A 23,503-nucleotide genomic window follows, 5' to 3' on the forward strand; every position below is an offset into this window, starting at 1 on the left:
AAATTAGCATCCTCACCACCGGCATATCAACAGATATATTTTTACCTCGGCCATTATTAAAGATTTGCTAAGCCCTTTTGTATGTTTGACATAGAAGGCTACAATCTAGGGTTGTCTCTCGATATTTATGAATATAAACGTGTTATTTGAACTGATTAGAAAAGAAGTATTTATGAATATCAACATGCGTTTGCAGCACACATGTTTTGCGAGACAATAGTACATATAACAGGAGAGGTTGTTGATTTGATAGTTATGACGGTCCAGAACAAAGGTGTGAGACTTACAGCGGAAGAGTAACAAAAAGAGCTAGAACTTGAAACCAAGTAGATGCACAACAATGTTATCTTGTTATTGCATTCGATATTATCATGCTATAGTAATTATGATATCTCTGATTTGTTTTGAATTTTCAGAGTGATTTTTGAATTATATATGTGCATTGAGAAATGAAATTCGAGAACCCGTGGCAACGCACGAGCATTTATACTAGTGCGAAATAAAAGGCAGAATCTGTCAAAACAGAACAGTCCGTAAAGACGAATTTTATTGAGGCACCAGACTTGCTCAAATGAAAATGCTCAAATTGAATAAAAGTTGCGTACATATCTGAGGATCACTCACGTAAATTGGCATAATTTTCTGAGTTACCTACAGAGAATTAGGCCCAGATTCGTGACAGCAAGAAATCTGTTTCTGCGCAGTAATCCAAATCTAGTATGAACCTTACTATCAAAGACTTTACTTGGCACAACAAATGCAATAAAATTAGATAAGGAGAGGTTGCTACAGTAGTAACAACTTCCAAGACTCAAATACAAAATAAAAGTACTGTAGCAAAATAAATGCATGGGTTATCTCCCAAGAAGTTCTTTCTTTATAGCCATTAAGATAGGCTCAGCAGTTTTAATGATGCACTCGCAAGAGATAGTATTTGAAGCAAAAGAGAGAATCAAGAGGCAAATTAAAAACAAATTTAAGTCTAACATGCTTCCTATGAAAAGGAATCTTGTAAATAAACAAGTTCATGAGGAGCAAAGTAACAAGCATAGGAAGATAGAACAAGTGTAGCTTCAAAAATTTCAGCACATAGAGAGGCATTTAGTAACATGAAAATTTCTACAACCATATTTTCCTCTCTCATAATAACTTTCAGTAGCATCATGAGAAAACTCAACAATATAACTATCACATAAAGCATTCTTATCATGAGTCTCATGCATAAAATTATTACTCTCCACATAAGCATAATCAGTTTTATTAGTTGTAGTGGGAGCAAATTCAACAAAGTAGCTATCATTATTATTTTCATCATCAAATATAGGAGGCATATTGTAATCATAATCAAATTTATCCTCCATAACAGGCGGTACTAAAAGACTACTATCATTATAATCATCATAAATAGGAGGCAAAGTATCATCAAAGTAAATTTTCTCCTCAATGCTTGGGGGACTAAAAAGATCATGCTCATCAGAACCAGCTTCCCCAAGCTTAGAACTTTCTATATCATTAGCAACAATGGTATTCAAAGTGTTCATACTAATATGTTCCATGGGTTTTTTAATTTTCGCATCAAACCATCCATGTCTTAAATCAGGAAATAGAATAAGAAGCTCATTGTTGTCCATTATGCCAAACTAGTGTAAACAAGAAACAAAATGATGCAATTGCAGGATCTAAAGGAAATAGCTTCGAGCACACACACGACGGCAACAGAAAAGTACTTTACCTGGGACCGGAGTATGAGTGCCTTTTACCTTTCCTCCCCGGCAACGGTGCCGAGAAAATAGCTTGATGTCTACGGGTGCTTCTATTCTTGTAGACAGGTGTTGGGCCTCCAAGAGCAGAGGTTTATAGAACAAGCAGCAAGTTTCCCTTAAGTGGATCACCCAAGGTTTATCGATCTCGGGGAGGAAGAGGTCAAAGATATCCCTCTCAAGCAACCCCGCAACCACAAAGCAAGAAGTCTCTTGTGTCCCCAACACACCTAATACACTTGTCAGATGTATAGGTGCACTAGTTCGGCGAAGAGATAGTGAAATACAGGTGGTATGAATGAATATAAGCAGTAGTAACGGCGCCAGAAAAGTGCTTGTCGGCGTGCGATTGATGGTAGTAATATTGCAGGAAGTAAAGATGCGATAAAACGAGTAAACAAGCAGCGATAGCGATATTTAGGAACAAGGCCTAGGGATCATACTTTCACTAGTGGACACTCTCAACATTGATCACATAACAGAATAAATAGATAGATGCTAGACTCTACACTCTCTTGTTGGATGATGAACACCACTAACTGTGTAGGATTACACGAACCCTCAATGCCGGAGTTAACAAGCTCCACAATATTCAATGTTCATATTTAAATAACCTTAGAGTGCATGACAGATCAACATAACCAAACCAAGTACTAACATAGCATGCACACTCGTCACCTTCACACTACGAAAGGAGGAATAGATCACATCAACACTATCATAGCAATAGTTAACTTCATAATCTACAAGAGATCACAATCATAGCCCACGCCAAGTACTACACGATGCACACACTCGTCACCATTACACCGTGCGGGAGGAATAAACTACTTTAATAACATCACTAGAGTAGCACACGGATAAATTGTGATACAAAACACATTGCAATCATAAAGGGATATAAATAAGCACTTCACTATGCCATTCATAACAGTGAATAAGTATTCTGTGAAATATAGCCTAAGAGACCCACACGGTGCACACACTGTCACCTTTACACACGTGGGACAAGGAGTCTCCGGAGATCACATAAGTAAAACCCACTTGACTAGCATAATGACATCTAGATTACAAGCATCATCATATGAATCTCAATCATGTAGGGCAGCTCATGAGATTATTGTATTGAAGCACATAAGAGAGAGATTAACCACATAGCTACCGGTACAGCCCCGAGCCCCGGGGGTGAATTACTCCCTCCTCATCATGGAGACAGCGATGGCGGTGAAGATGGCGGTGGAGACGGCGGTGGAGATGACTCCGGGGGCAATTCTCCGTCCCGGCAGGGTGCCGGAACAGAGACTTCTGTCCCCCGAATTGGAGTTTCGCGATGGCGGCGGCTCTGGAAGGTTTTCTCTGGTTTCGTCGAACTGGATCGAGGTTTTAGGTCAGGGACGACTAAATAGGCGAAGAGGCGGAGTCGGAGGGTCAACGAGGCGACGACACACTAGGGGGGCGCGCCCCCCCTAGGGCCGCGCCGGCCTGTCATCTGGGGGCCTAGTGGCCCCCCTCTGGCCTCTGTCGGGTGTTCTGGAAGCTTCGTGGAAAAATAGGATGCTGGGCGTTGATTTCGTCCGATTCCGAGAATATTTCCTTACTAGGATTTCTGGAAGCAAAAACAGCAGAAAACAGCAACTGGCCCTTCGGCATCTCGTCAATAGGTTAGTTTCGGAAAATGCATAAATACGACATAAAGTATGCATAAAACATGTAGATATCATCAATAATGTGGCATGGAACATAAGAAATTATCGATACGTCGGAGACGTATCAGACTTCCTCGCGGGCCTGGCTCCGTCGCAGGAACACCTAGGTGGCGCTTCGGTCGAGCTTTGTGGCGGCTAGGGTTTCTTTGGAGGAGTGGATGAGGAAGAAGAACGCGCGACCCCTTTATATAGGCCGGCGGCATGCGGTGCCCGCGGGACGCGTGGCGTCGCCATTAACGTGGTTGGCGGAGGTGGGCGGCCGCTCGGCAGCCGAGACATCGCCATTAACGTGGCGCAGACTGCCGAAGCGGCGTCGCTGGTGCGTTTGAGAAGACGCATCGACGCAGGGTCGCTGCCAGGCAGGCCCGACGAAACGTCCGCCAGACGCGAGCGGACACTTTCCGCGTCCGCCGAGCGTCCGCAGAGACGCATCCGCGGCGTATATTTGGACCAGGTTTGCGTCTCCGCAGACGAAACCCGGTCACTTTGCGTCGCTCCGCTGGAGGTGGTGCCAGACGCATTTCCGGTCAAGGCGGACGAAAACGGTCGCTCAGCGTCCGTTTGCGTCGCGCCGCTGGAGATGCCCTAACGATAATCAAATCCTGTTCCGAACAGAAATCATGTCCATTACATGATTATTAAATCAGATAAAACCCGCAGGATTCATGATGAGAACGGAGGAAAGCTGTCCTGTAAACTGTTTGACTGGCGCCAAATATTCCATCCAAAAAATCCATATTTAGACTGTGCTTCAACTATATCAACTGTACTTGAACTGTTAGATAATCATAGTCGATGATAACATCACAGTTCCCACCGCTATTCCAAAACCGTACATGAAACCTTAGCTTCATACGGCTTCTCTATGATCAGAAAAAAAAGAAGACTGTTTCGTTTCGTTATTAGCCTCCGGAGCGTAGATAGAATTAGGGAAAATAAAATATATTGAAAAGTCCTAAATTAGACCAAAGGAATTCTGTCTGCTAGAATAAAAATTCAAACATGGAATAGATTTTGTGCACACCAAAGCAAGTGCACACAAGTTGTGTCTACGCTGAACATGTTTATCCGTTTTGAAAGATCAAGATTAGTTAACATGGGTGCACTCCCGCCTTGTTTGCCTAAGGGCAGAGGACATGACTCTTTGATTTCATCTTCTACACCTCCTCTTCGCTAGCTTAACTACTGTTATTGTGCATCATATACGGCATTGGAGATGATTTTGCATAAAATATACCTGACACGGAGTTACATTAAAATTAAAACTCCATTTCACGACCAATTCATCCGCAAGCCATGATTAACTTTTCCCTTTCGGAGCGCCTTCAAGGTCTCTAGCTTACTGCGGAACATGACTCAACCATTCGAGCAGAATTCCTTAAGCACAATCAGAAAAGATTTTGTGAACCAATGCAGAGGGGAAGGTTAAGATTCACTTGTAGCTCCACCTACAGTGTTAAATTTAACTTCTGTGATCAAGAGATTGAGACTGTTGTGCACTTGGTACTCTTCAAGTGCACTTATGCAAAGAAGAGCTTCAAATAAATCTCACAGTTCATGGATGGTCGGACAAGACAAGCCAAGGAAAAATGAGCGCACAATTGAAAGGGAAAATTTTAATTAATACGTCTACATTGATTGGCACATGTGGAAAGAAAGATCTAAACGCATTACTCGGAAACGGTTGCAAATCTCAAACGCCACCCTCAACGTAACGAGAGGCGATGTGAGCCCCCTTTGGGAGGCATGTAAGGAGTAGGATTGTCCTTTGTACAGTACATGCGAATTGTGTTTATAGCAATTCCAGATCTTTTCTTTTGCTCTTATTTGTTTTCCGGACCCACGAATTGTAACGCTTTTTCATCCCTTTTTAATGCAACAGCAGAGCATTTTTTAGCTTTTAAAATAAACCACCGATCCTATCCAAAGATTACATAAGAAAACGGAAGTAAGTTCACAAATATGGATCATCCATGAACCCCTCGTAGGAGGTGACGCTAGCGGTTTAGCCACACGGTAGGAATATCCTCATGTTCTATACTCATTGTAGTGTCGTTGTTTCCATCCTCATAATCACCTCTGACCTTGGAAGGATCGGGTCAAACAATAGACTATTTGTTCAACGGCAAGGCAGAAGCTGACCTCAAGTGACATCGAAATAAATTAAGGGTACGTGGAAGCAAGTAAATAAATGTATTAACACATGAGCTGGAATGACAAACCATACTACTCCCTCAGTTTAAAAATATGTGTCACAACTTTACCTAGATACGAATATATTTCTAACTAAAATATATCTAGATATATCCGTATCTACATAAAAAAAGACACCTATATTTAGATGGAGGGGGTATAACATTATATATGTTTTTTTGCGAATTAACATTATATATATGTTCTATACACTACGTAAACAACAAAAATAAACATAACTTGCTGATAATAGTAGTAGCACCCATTTAACTTTGAAAAAATATCACTTCCTCCGTCCATAAAAGGATGTCAAAATTTTATCTAAGTTGGGTTGTATCTATATGCTAAAAAGTGTCTGGATAATCTAACTTTAGATAAACTTACGACATCCTTTTGTGGACATCGCAAATTTGTCTAAATTTTTACCTTTCGCGAAACACAGATGCAGACGCTCACTAATACGTGCATATGCTCACCCCTATGAACGTACACATGCACATCCTACCACTATAAGCATCTCCGAAGGTCTTGAGATTAACAAAGTCACCATAGACGTCTCGCTATCGATGGGAATGTCGCCTCTCACTAAAGAATATATTCCACTTTTTTTAATGAGACACCAAAGTATCAAACCTGAGGTTTGAACTCCGGTGAGCTGGGGGTGTCATTGTTGTCCTAACCATCCAACCGCAAGTTGATTTTCGCAAATTCTTCTAAATTTAAATGTATCTAAACTTTTTTTTAATGTACAGATACATCTAAAATTCTAGTAAACGATGGATATCAACTTTTTCCTTCGCGGCACATAGAGCTATCACAATCTTCCAAAGATGATCCAGTATCAAACTTCCCATTTTTCGAGATGTAGAAACTTTGCAGGAATACCCATCCTCCAACTGTACTCCCATCAAAACAAAACATCGCAGAATGCAGATCATGAACCACACGAAAAGCAACCCCATTTCATCTGGATCATCACGTACGACGTCATGCGAGGCCATAGACTCCATCTGGCACAGACAATCCAACCTTAACAAACATACACATAGGATCATACGTAAGAGAAGTCATCAGTCGGGACACCAGTCCAAGTCCAACCATCTCACCACCCCTAAAAAACTCCAAAACATGGCCAAAAGGCACATCACTAAACCAGCCCGCCCTCCACGATCCATCCTCATCAGCCCCCATTAGCGCAGCCAGGCCCCCTTGTCCACGTTCACCGCGCCAATGGCACCCTCCCCGCGATCCCGTCCAGGTTCACCCGTTTTATAATAATCCCCACGCACGCAACCACTGCGAAGGTCTCTCGCCAGGCCCAACGAAACAAAGGCCAAGACGTTTGTTTCTGCGCCTCCCCGACGAGCGACGAAGACCCGTGCTGGTATAAGTAGTTGGACGAGGCCGGAGCTGGACGGAGACCAAATCGACGACAACCACCAGCTGCTGCAGCCATGGCGACGCAGGCCGCCTTCGTCGTCAAATTCCCGCACCAGCTGCCGCGGCCTGGCCGGGTCCATGGCCGGCCTCTGCCGCCGGCTCGGGTCGGGATTGCGGTGAGCAGGGGATCGCCCGGCAACAGTGCCGTCGCCGTCGCGGCGGCGGCCGTGCCCCGCGGGGTGCGGTGCCGCGCCGGCGGCCTGATCGAGCCGGACGGCGGCACGCTCGTCGAGCTGGTGGCGCCCGAGGAGGGCGGCCGGCGCGCGGCGCTGCGGCGCGAGGCGGCGGCGCTGCCGCACCGGGTGCGCCTCGGCCGCGTCGACACCGAGTGGGTGCACGTGCTCAGCGAGGGCTGGGCGTCGCCGCTGCGGGGCTTCATGCGCGAGACCGAGTTCCTCCAAGCACTTCATTTCAACGCCGTCCGCGGCGGCGACGGCACCATGGTCAACATGTCCGTGCCCATCGTCCTCGCCGTCGACGACGCGCAGCGCCGCGCCATACTGGCCTCCGGCGCCACAAGCGTCGCGCTCGTCGACGACCACGACCGCCCCGTCGCGGTACTCAGCGAGTAAGACCACCAATCCCCTTCATCTCTTTTCCGATCTCTCACATTTTTTATTTATGTATGTGCGCTCGTCCTTTTTTTAACATTCTGTATACGCAATTGGTACCCTCAGGGTTGAATGTATCAAAAGATTGTTTTTTTTTTTTTTTTGAAGAAAGGCTGGTATATTATCATGCTCGGGTAGGCTTGTCGGCTTGTGTAGGTTAATGGTGCCGATGGTGTTTTCTTCAACTGGAAACAAGTAGATTCAGTGTTAAAAAGGACATATAGTTTACACATTTCATTAGCTCAATAGCTTATAGTACAAATGAACACCTAAATGTTAGGTCTTCTACTTATTAACTTTTGAGTGGTACAGTACTATTTATTTCCTTTACAAACAATATGGTCAAGGATGCGTCAATTCATGATATGAGCTAATTGTAATGTTCAGCAATTTTCTAACTCAACTGGTCGTTTGATGATCAAACTAAATTTTATAGCGATTCCACTTTTGTGGGAATGGGGCTATGATAGTGAGAACTTCACTCATGCTTCTATCAGGATATTTCTGTGTGTTGACCATTTTCACATGATCCACAGTATGTAATCATGCATCCTTTAACAGATAATACCTCCGGTCGTATTCAAGTTGGTAATACTGTCGGTCGTATTAAAGTAGATTATGCTTTCGGTCGTATTTAACTTAATATTGGATCTATTTTCCTCAAATAGATACTCAGCTTTGTCGTTTTTTCGCCGCCTTTCCGAGTACTTTAGGATGTTTCATACCGTGTACTTACGTGTTACGTCACCACTGTTTCACTGTGTTGACCATTTTCAGATGATCCACAGTATGTAATCATGCATCCTTTAACAGATAATACCTCCGGTCGTATTCAAGTCGGTAATACTGTCGGTCGTATTAAAGTAGAGAATGCCTTCGGTCGTATTAAACCTAGTATTCGATCGTTTCCTCAAATGGATACTCGGCTTTGTCGTTTTTTTGCCGCCTTTCGAGTACTTTAGGACGTTTCATACCGTGTACTTACGTGTTACGTCACCACTGTTTCACTTGCATTTGCCAGACTTTTATATGCATCAAATGTTAAAAAAATAAAAATGGAATCCCAGCTTATAAATTTTGTTACCAAACGAGTGAAGTGACGTAATGAAGTTGACGTAACATGCCTCCATCGAAACCTCAACTCCGGAGAAGATGTTACATCTGACTTTTAATGAATATACCCTGAAAACAGGCATAGACTGTGGGAGTGAGGTTTTTTTTACTTCACTAAATTCTCTAAATCTTCAACTCATCCTTAACTTTTTTTCTTCTTTTTTTCAGCATTGAGATCTACAAGCACAACAAGGAAGAAAGAATTGCACGGACTTGGGGAACAACTGCACCTGGACTGCCGTATGTAGAGGAGGCGATCACAAATGCTGGTGATTGGTTGATTGGTGGAGACTTGGAGGTCATTGAACCAATCAAGTATAATGATGGTCTCGATCAGTATCGCCTGTCCCCAGCACAGCTACGTGAAGAATTTGCCAGGCGCAATGCTGATGCAGTATTTGCTTTTCAACTCCGTAACCCTGTGCACAATGGGCATGCTTTGCTCATGACTGATACACGCAGGCGCCTTCTTGATATGGGCTACAAAAACCCTGTTCTTCTTCTCCATCCATTGGGAGGCTTCACAAAAGCTGACGATGTGCCTCTTAGTGTGAGAATGAAGCAGCATGAGAAGGTATTCAGTTATAAGCAATCGTACCATCGATCTGTCTCATTTTTTAAACTATATTCTTGGGCAAAAAATATATGCCATGTCTTATGTCTAAACCTTTTATTTGATGATGGTAGTAGAAGCTTTAAGATGTAGAAATGGTGTAATTCTTGCATTGTTTGACGTTCTTGTTCATTTTGCTAGGTTCTTGAGGAAGGTGTACTAAACCCAGAATCAACTGTGGTTGCAATCTTCCCATCTCCAATGCATTATGCTGGGCCAACTGAGGTGCAATGGCATGCCAAGGCTCGTATCAATGCTGGTGCAAACTTCTATATTGTTGGAAGAGATCCTGCTGGTATGGGTCATCCAATGGAAAAGAGGGACCTTTATGATGCTGATCATGGGAAAAAAGTATTGAGTATGGCTCCTGGGCTTGAGAGGCTGAATATCCTTCCTTTCAAGGTGTGTAATCCTTCAAGACCATATATCTCATCCTGATCTTGACATCAACAACTAATTATTCAGTTTTGCGATATACAATATCCTTGACGTATTCTGGTTTCTTGACATATCTTCTGATTGTTTGGATCAGGTGGCTGCATATGACAGAAAGTACAACAAAATGAATTTCTTCGACCCATCAAGGAAAGAAGACTTCCTGTTCATCTCTGGCACAAAGGTAATTCATTGTAGTGTCATTAGCACATGAGCAACTTTGGCACCAATGCTTTATTAGCCATGTCCTAACAAACTTGCCTCTGTACACAGATGCGCGGTCTTGCCAAGAACCGTGAGAGTCCACCAGATGGTTTTATGTGCCCAGGTGGCTGGAAAGTCCTCGTCGAGTACTACGACAGCTTGACCCCACCAGAAGGCAGCCCCAAACTGCGAGAGGCAGTTGCGGCGTAGAAGCTGAAATATGCTTCAGATAATGAATATGTGTGTTCCTGGTATTATGGACGGTTCTTTGCGACTAAGAACCGATGATATATGGTGGTATACATATATTGGTGGTAGGACTTGACATTTGGGCATGATTCCCAACAGTCCCTTGTGGTTTGTACTGCATACTATCTGCTAGCAGTGTTGCCCCCTGGAGCCCATCATGTTCTTGTGGTGCCAATAAGGATGGGTTTTGTATCCTCTTGCCAGATTTGTACATAACTACATATAAAGTATGGTGGTATTTTATCTAGTGTTTGATGTGATTGCTACGACCCCTTCTCCAATCAAAGAAATTTTCAGATTTAGGTTTCTCAAATATTTACATATATGAGATAATTTTTTCAGTAGGTCACATGAATGATATAAACAGATGCCAACAAAAATAATAAAGAAGAATTCAAGCTGCAGAAATGAAATAGACATGATGGATTTTTTTGAAAACGTAATATCCATGATAGATTGTAAAAGAAAGGACCAAGGAACATAGATAAATGGTGATCTCATTTCGAAAAAAAAAAGATAAATGGTGATCTAAAACTAGGGTGCAGCACTTGTAATTGTTTTGATCTGAGTTATATGAATCAATTGTGTGTTTTAGGTCAAGTCCTCTTATCCAATTTGGGAGAAGCTGTCTGAAAATCCTTATGTTCATAGAGAAATCTTTGAAATTTTGTATCGGCGTGCAAGTTCCTATGACACATATGAGATTATAGGCTAAACCTATACGGTTCTTCCACGTTATTCCTTGGCTCGGTGGACCCTTTGTTTTGGGAGCGCGGTGCTTTCCCTCGGGCATCTTCCTCCTTTGTGAAGCAACACAGTAACGACATGTTGATCCTACTTCTGTACCTATCTTCACCATCGCCACTGCTACCAAATCTCTAACCGTAGTCACGCTTGTGAGAGAGGGGAACGGAGTGGATTGAGAGCAGCCTGAATCGGTTATGGCGCAACTTAGCCCACTCGGGCGTGAACCCCATTGCCACGTTGAACATGCTTACTAACAGTATACCTCGGAGGCACGCCACGTAGACCTAAAGACAGGGTCCCACTTGACAGGAAACTTTCAAAACTTAAAAGAGGTTACAAAAATTGGCACTAAACTAAATGTGGTAAGCAGGGTGGATTGCTGTTAAATGGGGTAACCAATGCCACAAATGATAAACTAGGGAATTCACTCTATTGACAGAGATGCTAACAAATATATGTAAAGAATCATTCAAGCTTCATAACTGAAAGTGACATTGTAGAATATATTGAAAATGTAATAGGCTTGATAAACATAAAGAACATAAAGATTGTCATCTAAATAATGTGACAAATTAAATCGCATAATTCACAGGCAACTTCTAAGAGAAACATTCCAAGCTTACAATGGTTTCAGGAAACGAAAGTAACGATATTACAAGTTGCAAGCTGCCGGCGGTGAATTTACAGTGTGAGACAATGCATCCTACCTGAGAACCAGTTGTTCACATCTATCAGCAGCATACGAATATATGATCACCCAGATATCTTGCGCTCGGCATTTTTCATCATGAGCACAAATTCATCGTAGTTCACCTGCCCGTCACCATCGGTATCCGCCTCGTTGATCATCTGCTCAACCTCCTCGTCGGTCATCTTCTCCCCGAGGTTGATCATCACTGTCCTCAGCTGCATTTCCATGGACAAGATGAAGTTCGGCAATGCTCAAAATAAGTTTGAAAGTTTTTTTTTTTTGAAAGCTATAAGTTTGGAAGTTAATCAGAACAATCAGAACATGTGAAAGAGTGCTAAGCCACCTCAACAGGGGAGATGAAACCATTCTGATCCTTGTCCAGGACCTCGAAAGCTTCCTTCAGCTCTTCATCACCATCTCCATCCTGCAAATCCCAATGGAAATCAAAAGCAACATCACATTCAGACATTGGCAAACATGAGAAGAAGATCGACAATGTAGGTCACCAGTTGATCATTCATCAGATTGCAGAGTTTACCTTCATTTTCCTTGCAATAAGGTTCAGGAACTCCTGGAAATCTATGATCCCGTTCCCATCCGTGTCGATTTCACGCATCATGTCGTTGAGCTCCTGTTCGGTCGGCTCAAGGCCGAGAGAGCGAGTCACCGCAGCCAGCTCTTCCAAGCTTATGCATCCTTCATGTGACAAATTAGTGTCCCAATATCTCACATGTCAATCGGGTTAAGAAATTGTGATCATTTAAGGTCAGAAACATCACAAAAAGGAAAAGGCATGACTGTAATAATAGCAGGATTTTGCTTGCGGAGACGATTAGCATCCGGGTCGGTGCTGTTGCTAAAGCTAGGTTCTTGTGCATACAAACATATCCTAATTGCAAAGGGAGCAAGGGATAAGGGAACACCACGTGCAAAGAGCGGTCAAAGATACGCTACGTTTGATGTGAGCTTATATATATATGCTGAAGTTACGTTTGATGTGAGCTTATATATATGATGAAGTAGTTAGGCAGTTACACGTCAAACAGTGATATCACCACATCCAAGTCCAACACAAAAACCGTGTTGATTCTGGATGGCATAATTATTCCAGGGAATTCCTGTCTACAAGTTACATGAGCAACTTGGCCATTAGATTAGCAAGTTTGAATACATTTGCTCTCTTCTATAAAAAAAATACATTTACTCGAAGAAAGTAGGGGGATAACCTACGGCAAAGATATATGGGCCCTCAAGACCAAGGACAAGTGAGCTAATCAAAGAAACGCTTTGTTATGCCAGGAGCTGAATTAAAAGAAGGGTCATTTGACCAAACTAATCTCTGAAACTAGTCGTAGGGAACCGAACCTCTACCGCTGAACTTTCAAAGAAATACTGTAAATTCCATCCACTGCTCTACAGGTCCATAAGCTAGGCAAGTAAAAACACGTTACATAACTTATTATGATTCTCTGCTAATAAGATCAACGAAAACAAGGCTACTTATTATGGTTCTCTGCTAAGAAGATGAACGAAAACAAGGCTACCCAAACTACTAGGCACTAGCATCGCTGCAAAGAAACAATCCCAGCAAAAACTGCATCAGAATAAACGAGAAGGCATGGTCCATCGATCAAGGAGAGGGTAATGGAAAGCAGACCATCGCCGTTCTTGTCGAAGAGGGAGAAGGCCTCCTGGAACGCCAGCATCTGCTCGCCCGTCAGCCCTTCCATGCAACCGCCGAATGTCAGAAGGCAACAGGCGAGTTTTTCTTGGAGTGGAAGCGAGTTGTGAGCGAGGAGGAGAAGAGGTAGAAAGCTGAGCCACAGTAGCCAGAAGCAAATATAACGAGAGCAGAGCAGAGGAGGGAAGCAGGGTGGAAGCATCCTAGCGTGCCAATGGGGGTATAAGAGGGGGTAGATAAAGAAGACCTCGGTGTGCCCGGAGACAGAGACTCGCACACGCTGTGGAGCTGGGCGGTGCGCTTTGTGGAAAAACTTGGAGCTGGGTCTCCCGGTTTTCCAAGCCATTTCCTGCGCTTTCCCTGCCATTCCCGCTCGGTGCTCAGGACAGGGACCGCTACAGTCTCAGCAGTCAGTGAAGCATGTGCCTTTGGTTCAGTTTTAGGGGCTTCTTAGATTTATGAGAGGAAAAATATAGGAATAGGAAAAAGCATAGAATTAGAATGTAATGTCTACTTCCTATGAAAATATTAAGTACTACGTATGTTTAATTGTAGCAACAATAAATTTTAGGATATAATCTAATGTTTTTTCTATAGGATTTACCTACAAGATTGTATAGGATATATTTCTACGAATCAAACAACTTGTGTAAATTATTTTACATAGAATCTAAATTCTACGCAACTTCTATATAAATCCTATGAATCAAAAGAGCCCTTATAAAGGCTCAGAAGACGTGGCAAAATAGTCACGAGAAGAAGCGCGTACAGGTGTGCAAGTCCTGCCACGCAAGGCCACGTTGGACTGACGGTGCTGAAAAGTGAGCGAAATTGCGGCAGGAGAATGACACGAACACAGAGGTGACATTGTCCAAAGAGGGGAGAGTGACAGTATGTTTGGTTACAGATGTCAGGATTTGACCTGCAACGGAATGGATTAAACCTTGAGGTAGCAGCTGTGACCTCGGAAAAGGGGATACATGCTCGTTAGCTGCGGCGATTAAAAGATATATAAGCAGACTGAAGACTTCCGCCTCATGTCTAAAGCTGGATACAGTCAGCTTCAAGTGTAAAATAACAATGATAGGTATTTAGGGAATCTGTTGCCTCGAGCGAGCAGCAATTGTGCGTCATTGATGATCAAATTTAAAGCATCTGCTTCGGATCAGGCGTGTGTACTGCACACGCAGCAGCACACTGCTGCAGCAGCAACATTCCAGTCGTAGACCTGCAGCGGCCAACTGCATGAGCATACTTTGCTCTTTGACTCGCGAAAAATTTCATGGCCTGCTATGTGTATCTGAGCCTCTTCAACTCGGCCATCAACTGAGCTGTACTCGACAAATTAGAACAAAAACGGTAGGCCAAGAAGAAAAGATGATGCAGATAACTGGAATAGGGGACAGCCAAAACTGATAATAGGAAACAGCTGACATGGAAACGGCAGTTGTGCATCACTGATGATCACTGCATCTGCTTAGGATCAGGCATGCACATTGCTCACATAGCAGCTTACTGCTGCAGCAGCTGCATCAACGTTCCACCGTCGTAGACCTGCAACAGATATCTGCAGTCAGTATACTTCCCTCCTGGCTCGCAGAGCAATCACACAACTCTATGATCGTCTATGTGAGCCCCTTCAGTTCTGCCTTTCACTGAGCTATACTCCAGAAATCAGAACAATAGTAACTCAAGAAGGAAAGTAGATGCAGACAACTCGAATAGGAGACGTCCAACAATTACTCAAAGCATTTTAAGAAGTTTTGCATTCAGGGTCTATCACAAAGTCAACAAACGAACACAAATCCAATGGTCCAAATAGGAGACGGCCAACAATTACTCAAATGCGCTGTGGACGCTGGGCGGCGCGCTTTGCGGAAAAACTTGGGGGTCTACTTGTTTTCCTAGCCGTTTACTGCGCTTTCCATGCCATTCCCGCTACGTGCTCAGGACAGCGACCACAGCAATCTCACTAGTCAGTGAAACATGGCTGGTGTGCAGCTCCTGCCACGCAAGGCCCTGTTGAACTGACGGTGGTGAAAAGTGAGTGAAACTGCAACCAAGAGAATGACGTGAACAAAGAGGTGCCATTCATTGGCGCTAGGAAGCTGCGACTTGTGAAAGGAGGCGTACACTCCTTTAGCCGATGCCATTAAAAGAATCAACAGACTGACCACATCTGCCTCATGTCTAAGCTGGAATGCTGGATCCAGTCAGATACAAGCGTATAATAAGAATGATACTCACCTGTTGCAGTCTTGACTCTTCACAGAAGTCAAGCAAACAGCAATTGTGCGTCAGTGATGATCGCTGCATCTGATTCGGATCAGGCATGTTCACTGCACGCACACCAGCACACTGCTGCAGCAGCAACAACATTCCGAAGTCGTAGAGCTGCAATAGCTGTCTGCAATCAGTGTACATCCCTCAGTTCCCTCCTGATTCGCAGTGAGATATTGCACAGTCCTGCTCTGTGCATTTGAACTCCATCAAATCCACATTCCACTGAGCTATACTCCAGAAATCATAAAAAAAAAACAGTAATCCAAGAAGGAAAAGCAGATGCAGACAACTGGAATAGAAGACTGCCAACAATTACTCAAAGCATTTTAAGAAGTTTTGCATTCAGGGTCTATCACAAAGTCAACGAACAAACACAAATCCAATGGTCCAAATAACGGAAGCAGTACCAGGGAAGCATTACACAGACGGATTACTTCGATCTGGAAGCATAGCTAATAAGCTAAACGATATGAAGATAAACTGATCCCACACGGAGTGTGGAAATGCCTCGATTTAAGCTAAGATACTCCTTTGCTATTCTCTTCACTCCTTGGAAGACTTGTTGATGAGGGACTTGTGGATGTGCGGGATGACACCTCCACCAGCGATGGTACCCTTGATGAGGGTGTCGAGCTCTTCATCTCCACGGATGGCCAGCTGAAGATGGCGAGGGGTGATACGCTTCACCTTCAGATCCTTGCTGGCGTTGCCGGCCAGCTCAAGAACCTCAGCAGTCAGGTACTCCAGGATAGCAGCAGAGTAGACAGCCGCAGTAGCACCAACACGGCCATTCGCCTGAGTCCTTTGCTTCAGCTGACGATGGATACGGCCAACAGGGAACTGAAGTATAGCATAGCAAAATAATTAGTACGGGGAGCAAGTCACAAAATCATCAGATATAATAAACTCATCTGCACAAAAACTGCACAACAGTAACAGAATCAACCGTGTTCATACACCGGTAATCAAAGCATGCAAACACGCAAACTAAGTGTCTTAGCGGGATTTTCTGAAACATCTGACTAACAGGACCTACAAACCTAGGCACACTCAAGCTGCAAAGTGCAAGGCCAATAAGAAGATATTCGTAAATTTAAACACTACCTACCATGGACCAATTTACCACATGGTCCATATCACCTGCTTGAAGTGGACTGCAAAACAGATGTGACAGCAAAACGCAAGACACACAAGTCTGCGTCACAGATTAGCATATGTTAACAAGCTATTGTTGTTTGAGTAATACATGATACCAAGAAGATTAAGCACAGTTAAAGTGGGTTATGACTTATGAGAATGATGTGACAACAGCATATACACACAGTAAAACTAGGACGAAATGGAGCACTCTATGCCTTGGAAGTTCAGACAAAATAACACTAACATGCATGACACTCTCCTTCAATCATAGTTGTGCCTCCTAGGGCAGCTCAAGTACCAGAGGTGGTCCCAAAGCGCAAGATCACCACCTTCCTCTATAACAAGTCAACAGCCTCAACACTTCAACGCCCGACCTTACATACGCCCAAGCCAGTTGACAAGCAGTGGCATGATCTCTATCCATATCCCCCAATTTTCCAGTCTCCTACAATCATTACTGGTAACAGCACTGCAGCCTCACCACCCATCTACAGACCAAATGGACAAGGGACTGTACCCATCACAAAATCTACAATCATCTAAAGTATACCACCCTCTTAGCTCATGTTACCATCACGAACCAAAACCTCTGCTAAGACGAAAAGGTAAACAGTTCAAAACTTCTGATCCCAATAGAAGCGCCCACGACCAAATCGAATAGACATGATCATGATGGAGACTCCAGCCCACTTAACACAGCTAGACAGACCAAATGCTTCTACAGATCTACAAATATTAAGTAGAGACTACACGACTTCTTGAACCTCTAAAACCCCACCCAAACTGGTGCGCACAGCAGATCATACAATCCACCAAAGAACCTAACCCATATCGAGCTTAACGAACGAAATAGCACGCAATCACCTCTCTACAACTACCGAAACGCGTGCCCTAGAGCCGGCCAGCCGCGAGCCCACTAGAATACCACGGCCTGACGGCAAGCGCGAGCAGGACGCTTCGAATTCAAACCAAATCTAAGCCCGCGTACGGGTCGGTCAAAGCAGAGCAAAGCTCGCGCGCTCACCTGCAGGCCGGCGCGGGAGGAGCGGGAGATGGGGGCCTTCTTCCCCTTGTCCTTCTCCGCGGTCTTGGCCGCCGTCGTCTTGGCCGCGAGCAAGCCCTTGCCTCCCTTCCCCGCCATCTCCTCTGCTTCCGCTCCGCTTCGAACGCGACCTGTCGAAAACGAGACCAAATCCGCCGAATCAGAGCAGATCGGGGCGCGAATCGGGCGGATCCCGCGGCCAAAATAGCGGGGGAATTGGAATTTCGGATAGGATTAGCGGGGGAGCCCATACCTTTTTCGCCTCGCTTCCCTTCTCCTCACGCGACGCGGCCGATTTTTTTTCCTGGCTTGTGGAGTGTGGGCTCTTGGTCTGGTTTGGTGGGGATTTTATAAAGGACGGAAAATAAAGGTGCGTGGTCTGCGCCGTCCGATTCAGCTGCGAAACTGATCCTGGCCGTCCTTTTGTATGACCGCTAACTTCCCTTACTACTAGTCATCCTAGTATGGCTCACTGATTTGTGGACCTGCTTTTCGTGTGGCCCCGCTTGTCAGCGACCGTGTCTATGTATTGCTCTGTGTGAGGTGAAAAGAGAGGAGGGAGACGCGGCGGTGGCTACATCGTGGTTTTGCTAGGGTAACAGGGGCAAAATCGATATTTCACTTGCTAATTAGGGTTTGGGAGACTTTGGAGAGGATGGCGCCGCCGCTGTGTGGCGGCCGCCCTTTGGTGCCGGGTATGGGGCACGCCGGTCATGGAGGCTTCCCTCCCTCGTTGGCCATGGAGAGAGAAGGGGTTTTCCCCATGGTTACGTCCCCTTTGTCCCTCACCTAGTCCCTCTCCTACTCCACTCCTCAAAACCCTAGCCATCAACGTCGTTGGGTCATCGTTGTTGTTCTCCTCGATGAGGATCTGGACCGGATGGGAGGGGCTCGACGAGCTCGGCCTTCGATGGCGTGTCCCCGCCTCCATGGCTACCAGCGGCGGCGTTCACCCGCAGGTACGCCTTCTAGCCTATCCACCTTTCCAGATCTCTCTATCTCTCTTTCACATCTCACCTCCCCCCTCTCTCTCTCTCTCTCTAAGCAGCCGACTACAAGATGCAGAGATGGCCACGCGACGAGCTCGGCCTCCGCGACGCCTCCCTAGCACCATGGCCACCCACATCAACGGCATCTGGGCGTCGGCGACTGCGTGTTGACTCTCCTCTCAAGGGTATGCATCTTCCAACAACGATCCTCCATCCTATCCTTCTCGTCTGCCTCATCTCAAGCAAGATGGTGTTTGGTTCTCTCTCTCTCGATCTCGTTTGGTGTTTCTATGGTCTGAAATAGCAGGTTATGAATTGTAATTTAGTGCGCTAGGATTAATTGTAATTCGGTGCTAGGAATGAACAATTCAGATGGCATATGGTAAGAAAATATTTTGCAATTATTTTGTGGTGGACATTATTGTTTTTGCATATGCACAACTCATATGGCATATGGAAAATTCTATTTTTGCATATGGTAATAAAATATTTTGCCATTGTTTTGTTAGTCTTCTACTTATCTCAGATGGCACGAGAAACATTATATGTTAGGTTGTTTCTTGTACCCATCTGTTTTATTGGTCATGTTTTTTTTCCTACAGCTTCTTGCTTTAGATTTCCTTAAGGACTACATCTTCCTTGTTGTTGGAAGAGTTGGTTCTGGTACTCAAAGGGTAGAGTTGTCCTTCAAGCGGATAACAGAAGTTACCTCATCGACCTTATTCATGCACAGAAATCCAATGTTGTTCCTGGGAAGGCGAACTACATTATTTTGACGCTATTAGTTCAAGTACTTGTTTTAACCAGACTTTGGCTTTCTTTAGTATTGCAATGGATTACTATAGTAACTTCTTCTTTTGTAAGCTACGAAATGTAAAGTATTTTACCATTGCACTCTAAGACATATAAGTAATTAGTGTGAGAGGGAAATTGTTGGATAAGACCATTTACCAAATATGATTTGCCAAACAAATAGTAATAAATTTCTTACAAATCTCTTCTTGACTCTAGCTTACAGAGAAATATGTAATGCAAGCTAAGAGAATATTACTTTGCTACCTAAGTGGGTTTTTTGCTAGGAAGGAGGAAGGAGATGTGAGGCTGGGATTCTTTTGTGTCGGTGTCCTTCCTTATGTGGCCTCAGCAACATTGTCACCAATGGAGGCAACAAGAACGACATAGATAGTCGGTGCTTGTTTATTTGTGGGTATAGTCTCAGTTTCTCAGTTAAATTGGTTGTCAATTTTACATTCTCTATATGTAGCTAGAGGTAGCAGATAGAATTTTTGGGAGGCCCCAATTTATGATGCATATACCAAATGGGTGAGTCAATGTTATTCCATTTATGCATTTAGGATTACTCGTTTCTCAATTTCATCAAAGATGGATTCAAGGTATAAAATCAGGGTATTGCTTGCTAGCTACTCTACCCATCAACGTCATACTTATGGTTTCTCTTGATACTATATTAGTTAATTTCTTTGCTACATCCTTATTTGGTATATGATGCTTGACCACTCTTATCTAATAGGTTTACACAATGTTTTTATCACTTACTAATTGTTGATGTTCACCATGCATAATTGTTCCCTTTTTTGGTGTTAGTGAAACCTTCTATGGCCGAAGGTTTTAAATTCTTGGTGGAAAATAGTACTAATGCTCTTCACAATCAACTGACAGTTGGCACACTCGTATTGCCAATATACTAGGCATATATTTTGTCTTGATGTGTTCTTTCTGTGAGATGAATTGTTAAGTACGTGTATTTGCTTATTTCTTTTGGTGAATGAATGACTAAAGCCTGACTCAAGACTGATGAAATTTATCCAAGTCATGACAATTGCAATGTATTTACATGCCTTCCCCTCGGGATTGTGATGTTGGTCTTGTTTTTGCACTTCTTCTAGTTTTCAGTGCCACATCTGGTCTTCATGGTGTTGTATCAGTGACAAAAATTATAAGTGATGTGTATTCCCTCTAAAATAATTGCTAATCAATATAATTTATTAAATTCTGAATAATATAGGTACCGATTTTACAGTGCATACATGCTATCTCAAATTCTCAATGTCCAAATGGTGGTTGTATTTGATGTAGCACTATAACAGTTCCCACCTGAGCATCTTTGTTTAGTATTGTTGTTCATGTGTTGGAGAAAGTGTGATAAAGGTTTGTTGATGATTCTATTGGTCTCTATGATTACCTTTTGTCAGAAACTTCATGCATAACCTATAAAATTGGATATAGGCTAAGAGTTCTTTGTAACAATTTACAATATGAATATATGATTTTATACAAAAATATAGAGAAGAGTTTTAGGTTGACAAATGGTGGAATTTCTTCGGTACATAGGTTTGAGCATTACATGAGTGTTGAATTTGCCAGTTTATACATGATCTTGCATCCCGTGATATCTTGTCTCGATGTTGACTTAGTGCCCCACTCCAGGAAAGCGTACTAGACAATTGAATGAATATGAGTACTGTTGTAGGTGCAGAGCAGATGAAAATAGTCAAATGGAGTTTGACAATATATCATCACAAATTTCCTAATGAAAGCACCAGCTATCCACATGCTAATAACCAGCCTCATGTCCAAGTAAGATTACCTTTTTTTTCTTTGGTCTTGGTTTGTGAAACAAATGGGTAACATGTGAGCTGATTGTTGTCTTAGTATCATTGTTTTCTATTTTCCAGGTTGCTCTAGGGTTGAAGGAAAACAAATTATATGAGTGCTCTTCCTTGTATTATTTTTCTCGCATTAGGTATTTCTTGGTCCAAGATAGTAGAAATTTCGGGTTGCCTATAAGCAAAACAGTTGACAGCAAACTGAAATATCTCCAACTAGAAAAATGTATTGCTGCATGCAAAGATTGATTATGCCTATGTTGCTTGGCACATGTATTGTTGCATATGAGCAGTACATGAAATGTAGAAGTTTTGATCAGGTAGCGGCAAAGGTGCGTCCAATGTTTAATACTACATAAGACTAATTATTATGGCTAACCTATGAACTTACTTTTTTCATATGCTACAATTTGATTAAATGCAGTGACTTCATAATTATTTTGCATGCTAGGTCTAGCATTTTCAAAACTCGACTCTAATTTTTGATTATGTGCACTGACTTCATAAGTATCCAAATCTTCTGGCAAACTATGAACTTAGTTTTTATATATGCTATAGTTTGATATGGTGGCGTCGACATGGTCCTTATAGTTATTTCACTTATATTATTTATGCTCAAGATAATATTTATATTTAGTTCCACCTATTTTGCCATTGAAAATTATCTTCCTTATTATGCATATATGGATGATTCATATCCTCATTTGCAGAATGATTCTTCATTTATCACTTATTTGGTTCTATAAATTTTTAGTATTTTTACCTCAAATCCTCTTTCATATGTTCACCCGCTTCAAGAAAATTTTCACCGGATAGAGTTTTAAGAGTTATGCTGACATGTGGCAAATTGAACTGATAGATTTATCCTAGATGGTGTATATGCTTATATGTGCATGCTAAAACATATACATTCTTTTTAACATTGATATGTTAGTGAGTCGGTTAGCATCAATCGGTTTGAAACCTATTTATTTTGCTTGTACTACCATGGTGGTGCACTATTGACTTGATAGTGGTATATATGCTTGTTTTCTTTCTATTAAACTAAATTCTACCTACAAATTGAGAGATTTGGTTTGCACTTTTTGAGGTTGCCATCTGTACTGCAGTCTAGTTTCACTATGTGTTGAAACCAATTATACCCAAATTCTCTGAATCAAATACAATAACCTAATTCTTGGTGTGCTAATTGAATTGATGTTTGCATGACACTTTTATTTTTGCGATCGCCACATGGTTCTTCTATTTTTTCTTCGTACCAGTGACAGTGAATCAAGACACGGCAGGCCACACCATATATAGGTATGACATTCTTAACTTCTTTCTTGAATCCTGCTTCAAAATTTGCAAGAAATGTGATGGTTGTGTTTTAGTCATGCTTGCTTTGAATCTTTTTCTCATGCTACAAATTTATGGCTGAACATTCGCATTTCATGGTTTCATGTACATCTCTATATGCTCATGCTCTGTAGCTAAATAACGTTGCTAGATTTTGGAGTTATGTTGCTAGATTTTTGTTCATGGACGCATCACAAAATTGAATTACTTGTTTGTAATTTTTTTATGACTTCTATGCATCTATACAATATTTAAATCTTCATTGAATATATATTTTTATACTAATGGTCCTTATTTCCTATGCAAATAGCTAAACATAGTTACATGGTTCTTTGTTTTACTAATGGGCGTAGCTGGAAGCCTGAATTATTGGATCACATTTTTCAAACTTGTAAAGTTATTGTTCATGAAAAGGAAACATTCCCCATTGCTACGAACCCAACCTTTCTGATTAGAAATATTTGTAATTAGGTTTAATAATTATCTTGTCTCACCTCATCCATGATTTATGTAAAATAGAGCCTAGCTATTGGTTAGATATTTGGCTCCCCTTAGTTCACTTTGAATCAATTCTATATTTTTGTTCCTTTTATATCTTCCATTTATAGTCAGGTTTAGCACAATTCATGTTGTTTTGCAAA

The 23,503-nt window shown here is 42.7% G+C and overlaps 3 protein-coding genes across 3 annotated transcripts; 1 reads left to right on the plus strand and 2 right to left on the minus strand.

Moving 5' to 3' along the window:
- Positions 1-8,986: 8,986 nt before the first annotated feature.
- Positions 8,987-10,571, plus strand: LOC124697479 (ATP sulfurylase 1, chloroplastic-like; the record flags this gene model as incomplete). The annotated part of the gene is made up of 4 exons (XM_047230064.1): positions 8,987-9,397; positions 9,578-9,838; positions 9,969-10,055; positions 10,145-10,571. Coding segments are annotated over 4 exons (900 nt in total), but the record flags the coding sequence as incomplete, so codon positions are not given.
- A 1,037-nt stretch (positions 10,572-11,608) lies between these two features.
- LOC124704335 (calmodulin-like protein 4) lies at positions 11,609-13,515 on the minus strand. The gene is made up of 4 exons (XM_047236589.1): positions 13,420-13,515; positions 12,301-12,458; positions 12,106-12,186; positions 11,609-11,977 (listed from the first exon to the last, which is right to left on the minus strand). Exons 1-4 carry the CDS (start codon positions 13,490-13,492, stop codon positions 11,825-11,827), a joined length of 465 nt encoding a protein of 154 aa, XP_047092545.1. The 5' UTR covers positions 13,493-13,515; the 3' UTR covers positions 11,609-11,824.
- Positions 13,516-16,038: 2,523 nt separating this feature from the next.
- LOC124704336 (probable histone H2A variant 3) lies at positions 16,039-18,220 on the minus strand. The gene is made up of 3 exons (XM_047236590.1): positions 18,162-18,220; positions 17,891-18,039; positions 16,039-16,566 (listed from the first exon to the last, which is right to left on the minus strand). The coding sequence occupies exons 2-3, from the start codon at positions 18,005-18,007 to the stop codon at positions 16,270-16,272; spliced, it is 414 nt and encodes a 137-aa protein (XP_047092546.1). The 5' UTR covers positions 18,008-18,039; positions 18,162-18,220; the 3' UTR covers positions 16,039-16,269.
- Between the last annotated feature and the right edge of the window lie 5,283 nt (positions 18,221-23,503).

This window comes from Lolium rigidum, chromosome 3 (assembly GCF_022539505.1).
Source record: "Lolium rigidum isolate FL_2022 chromosome 3, APGP_CSIRO_Lrig_0.1, whole genome shotgun sequence".
NCBI classification, from domain to species: domain Eukaryota; kingdom Viridiplantae; phylum Streptophyta; class Magnoliopsida; order Poales; family Poaceae; genus Lolium; species Lolium rigidum.

Bases quoted from the DNA above. Each gene is read 5' to 3' on its own strand.
- LOC124704335 (XM_047236589.1), bottom strand. From the start codon at position 13,492: ATGGAAGGGCTGACGGGCGAGCAGATGCTGGCGTTCCAGGAGGCCTTC. The intron at 12,459-13,419 runs GTCTGCTTTCCA...TGTCACATGAAG, and splicing joins CTTCGACAAGAACGGCGATG to GATGCATAAGCTTGGAAGAG. The intron at 12,187-12,300 runs GTAAACTCTGCA...TGGGATTTGCAG, and splicing joins TTATTGCAAGGAAAATGAAG to GATGGAGATGGTGATGAAGA.
- LOC124704336 (XM_047236590.1), bottom strand. From the start codon at position 18,007: ATGGCGGGGAAGGGAGGCAAGGGCTTGCTCGCGGCCAAGACGACGGCG. The intron at 16,567-17,890 runs GTGAGCGCGCGA...GCTATACTTCAG, and splicing joins CCTCCCGCGCCGGCCTGCAG to TTCCCTGTTGGCCGTATCCA.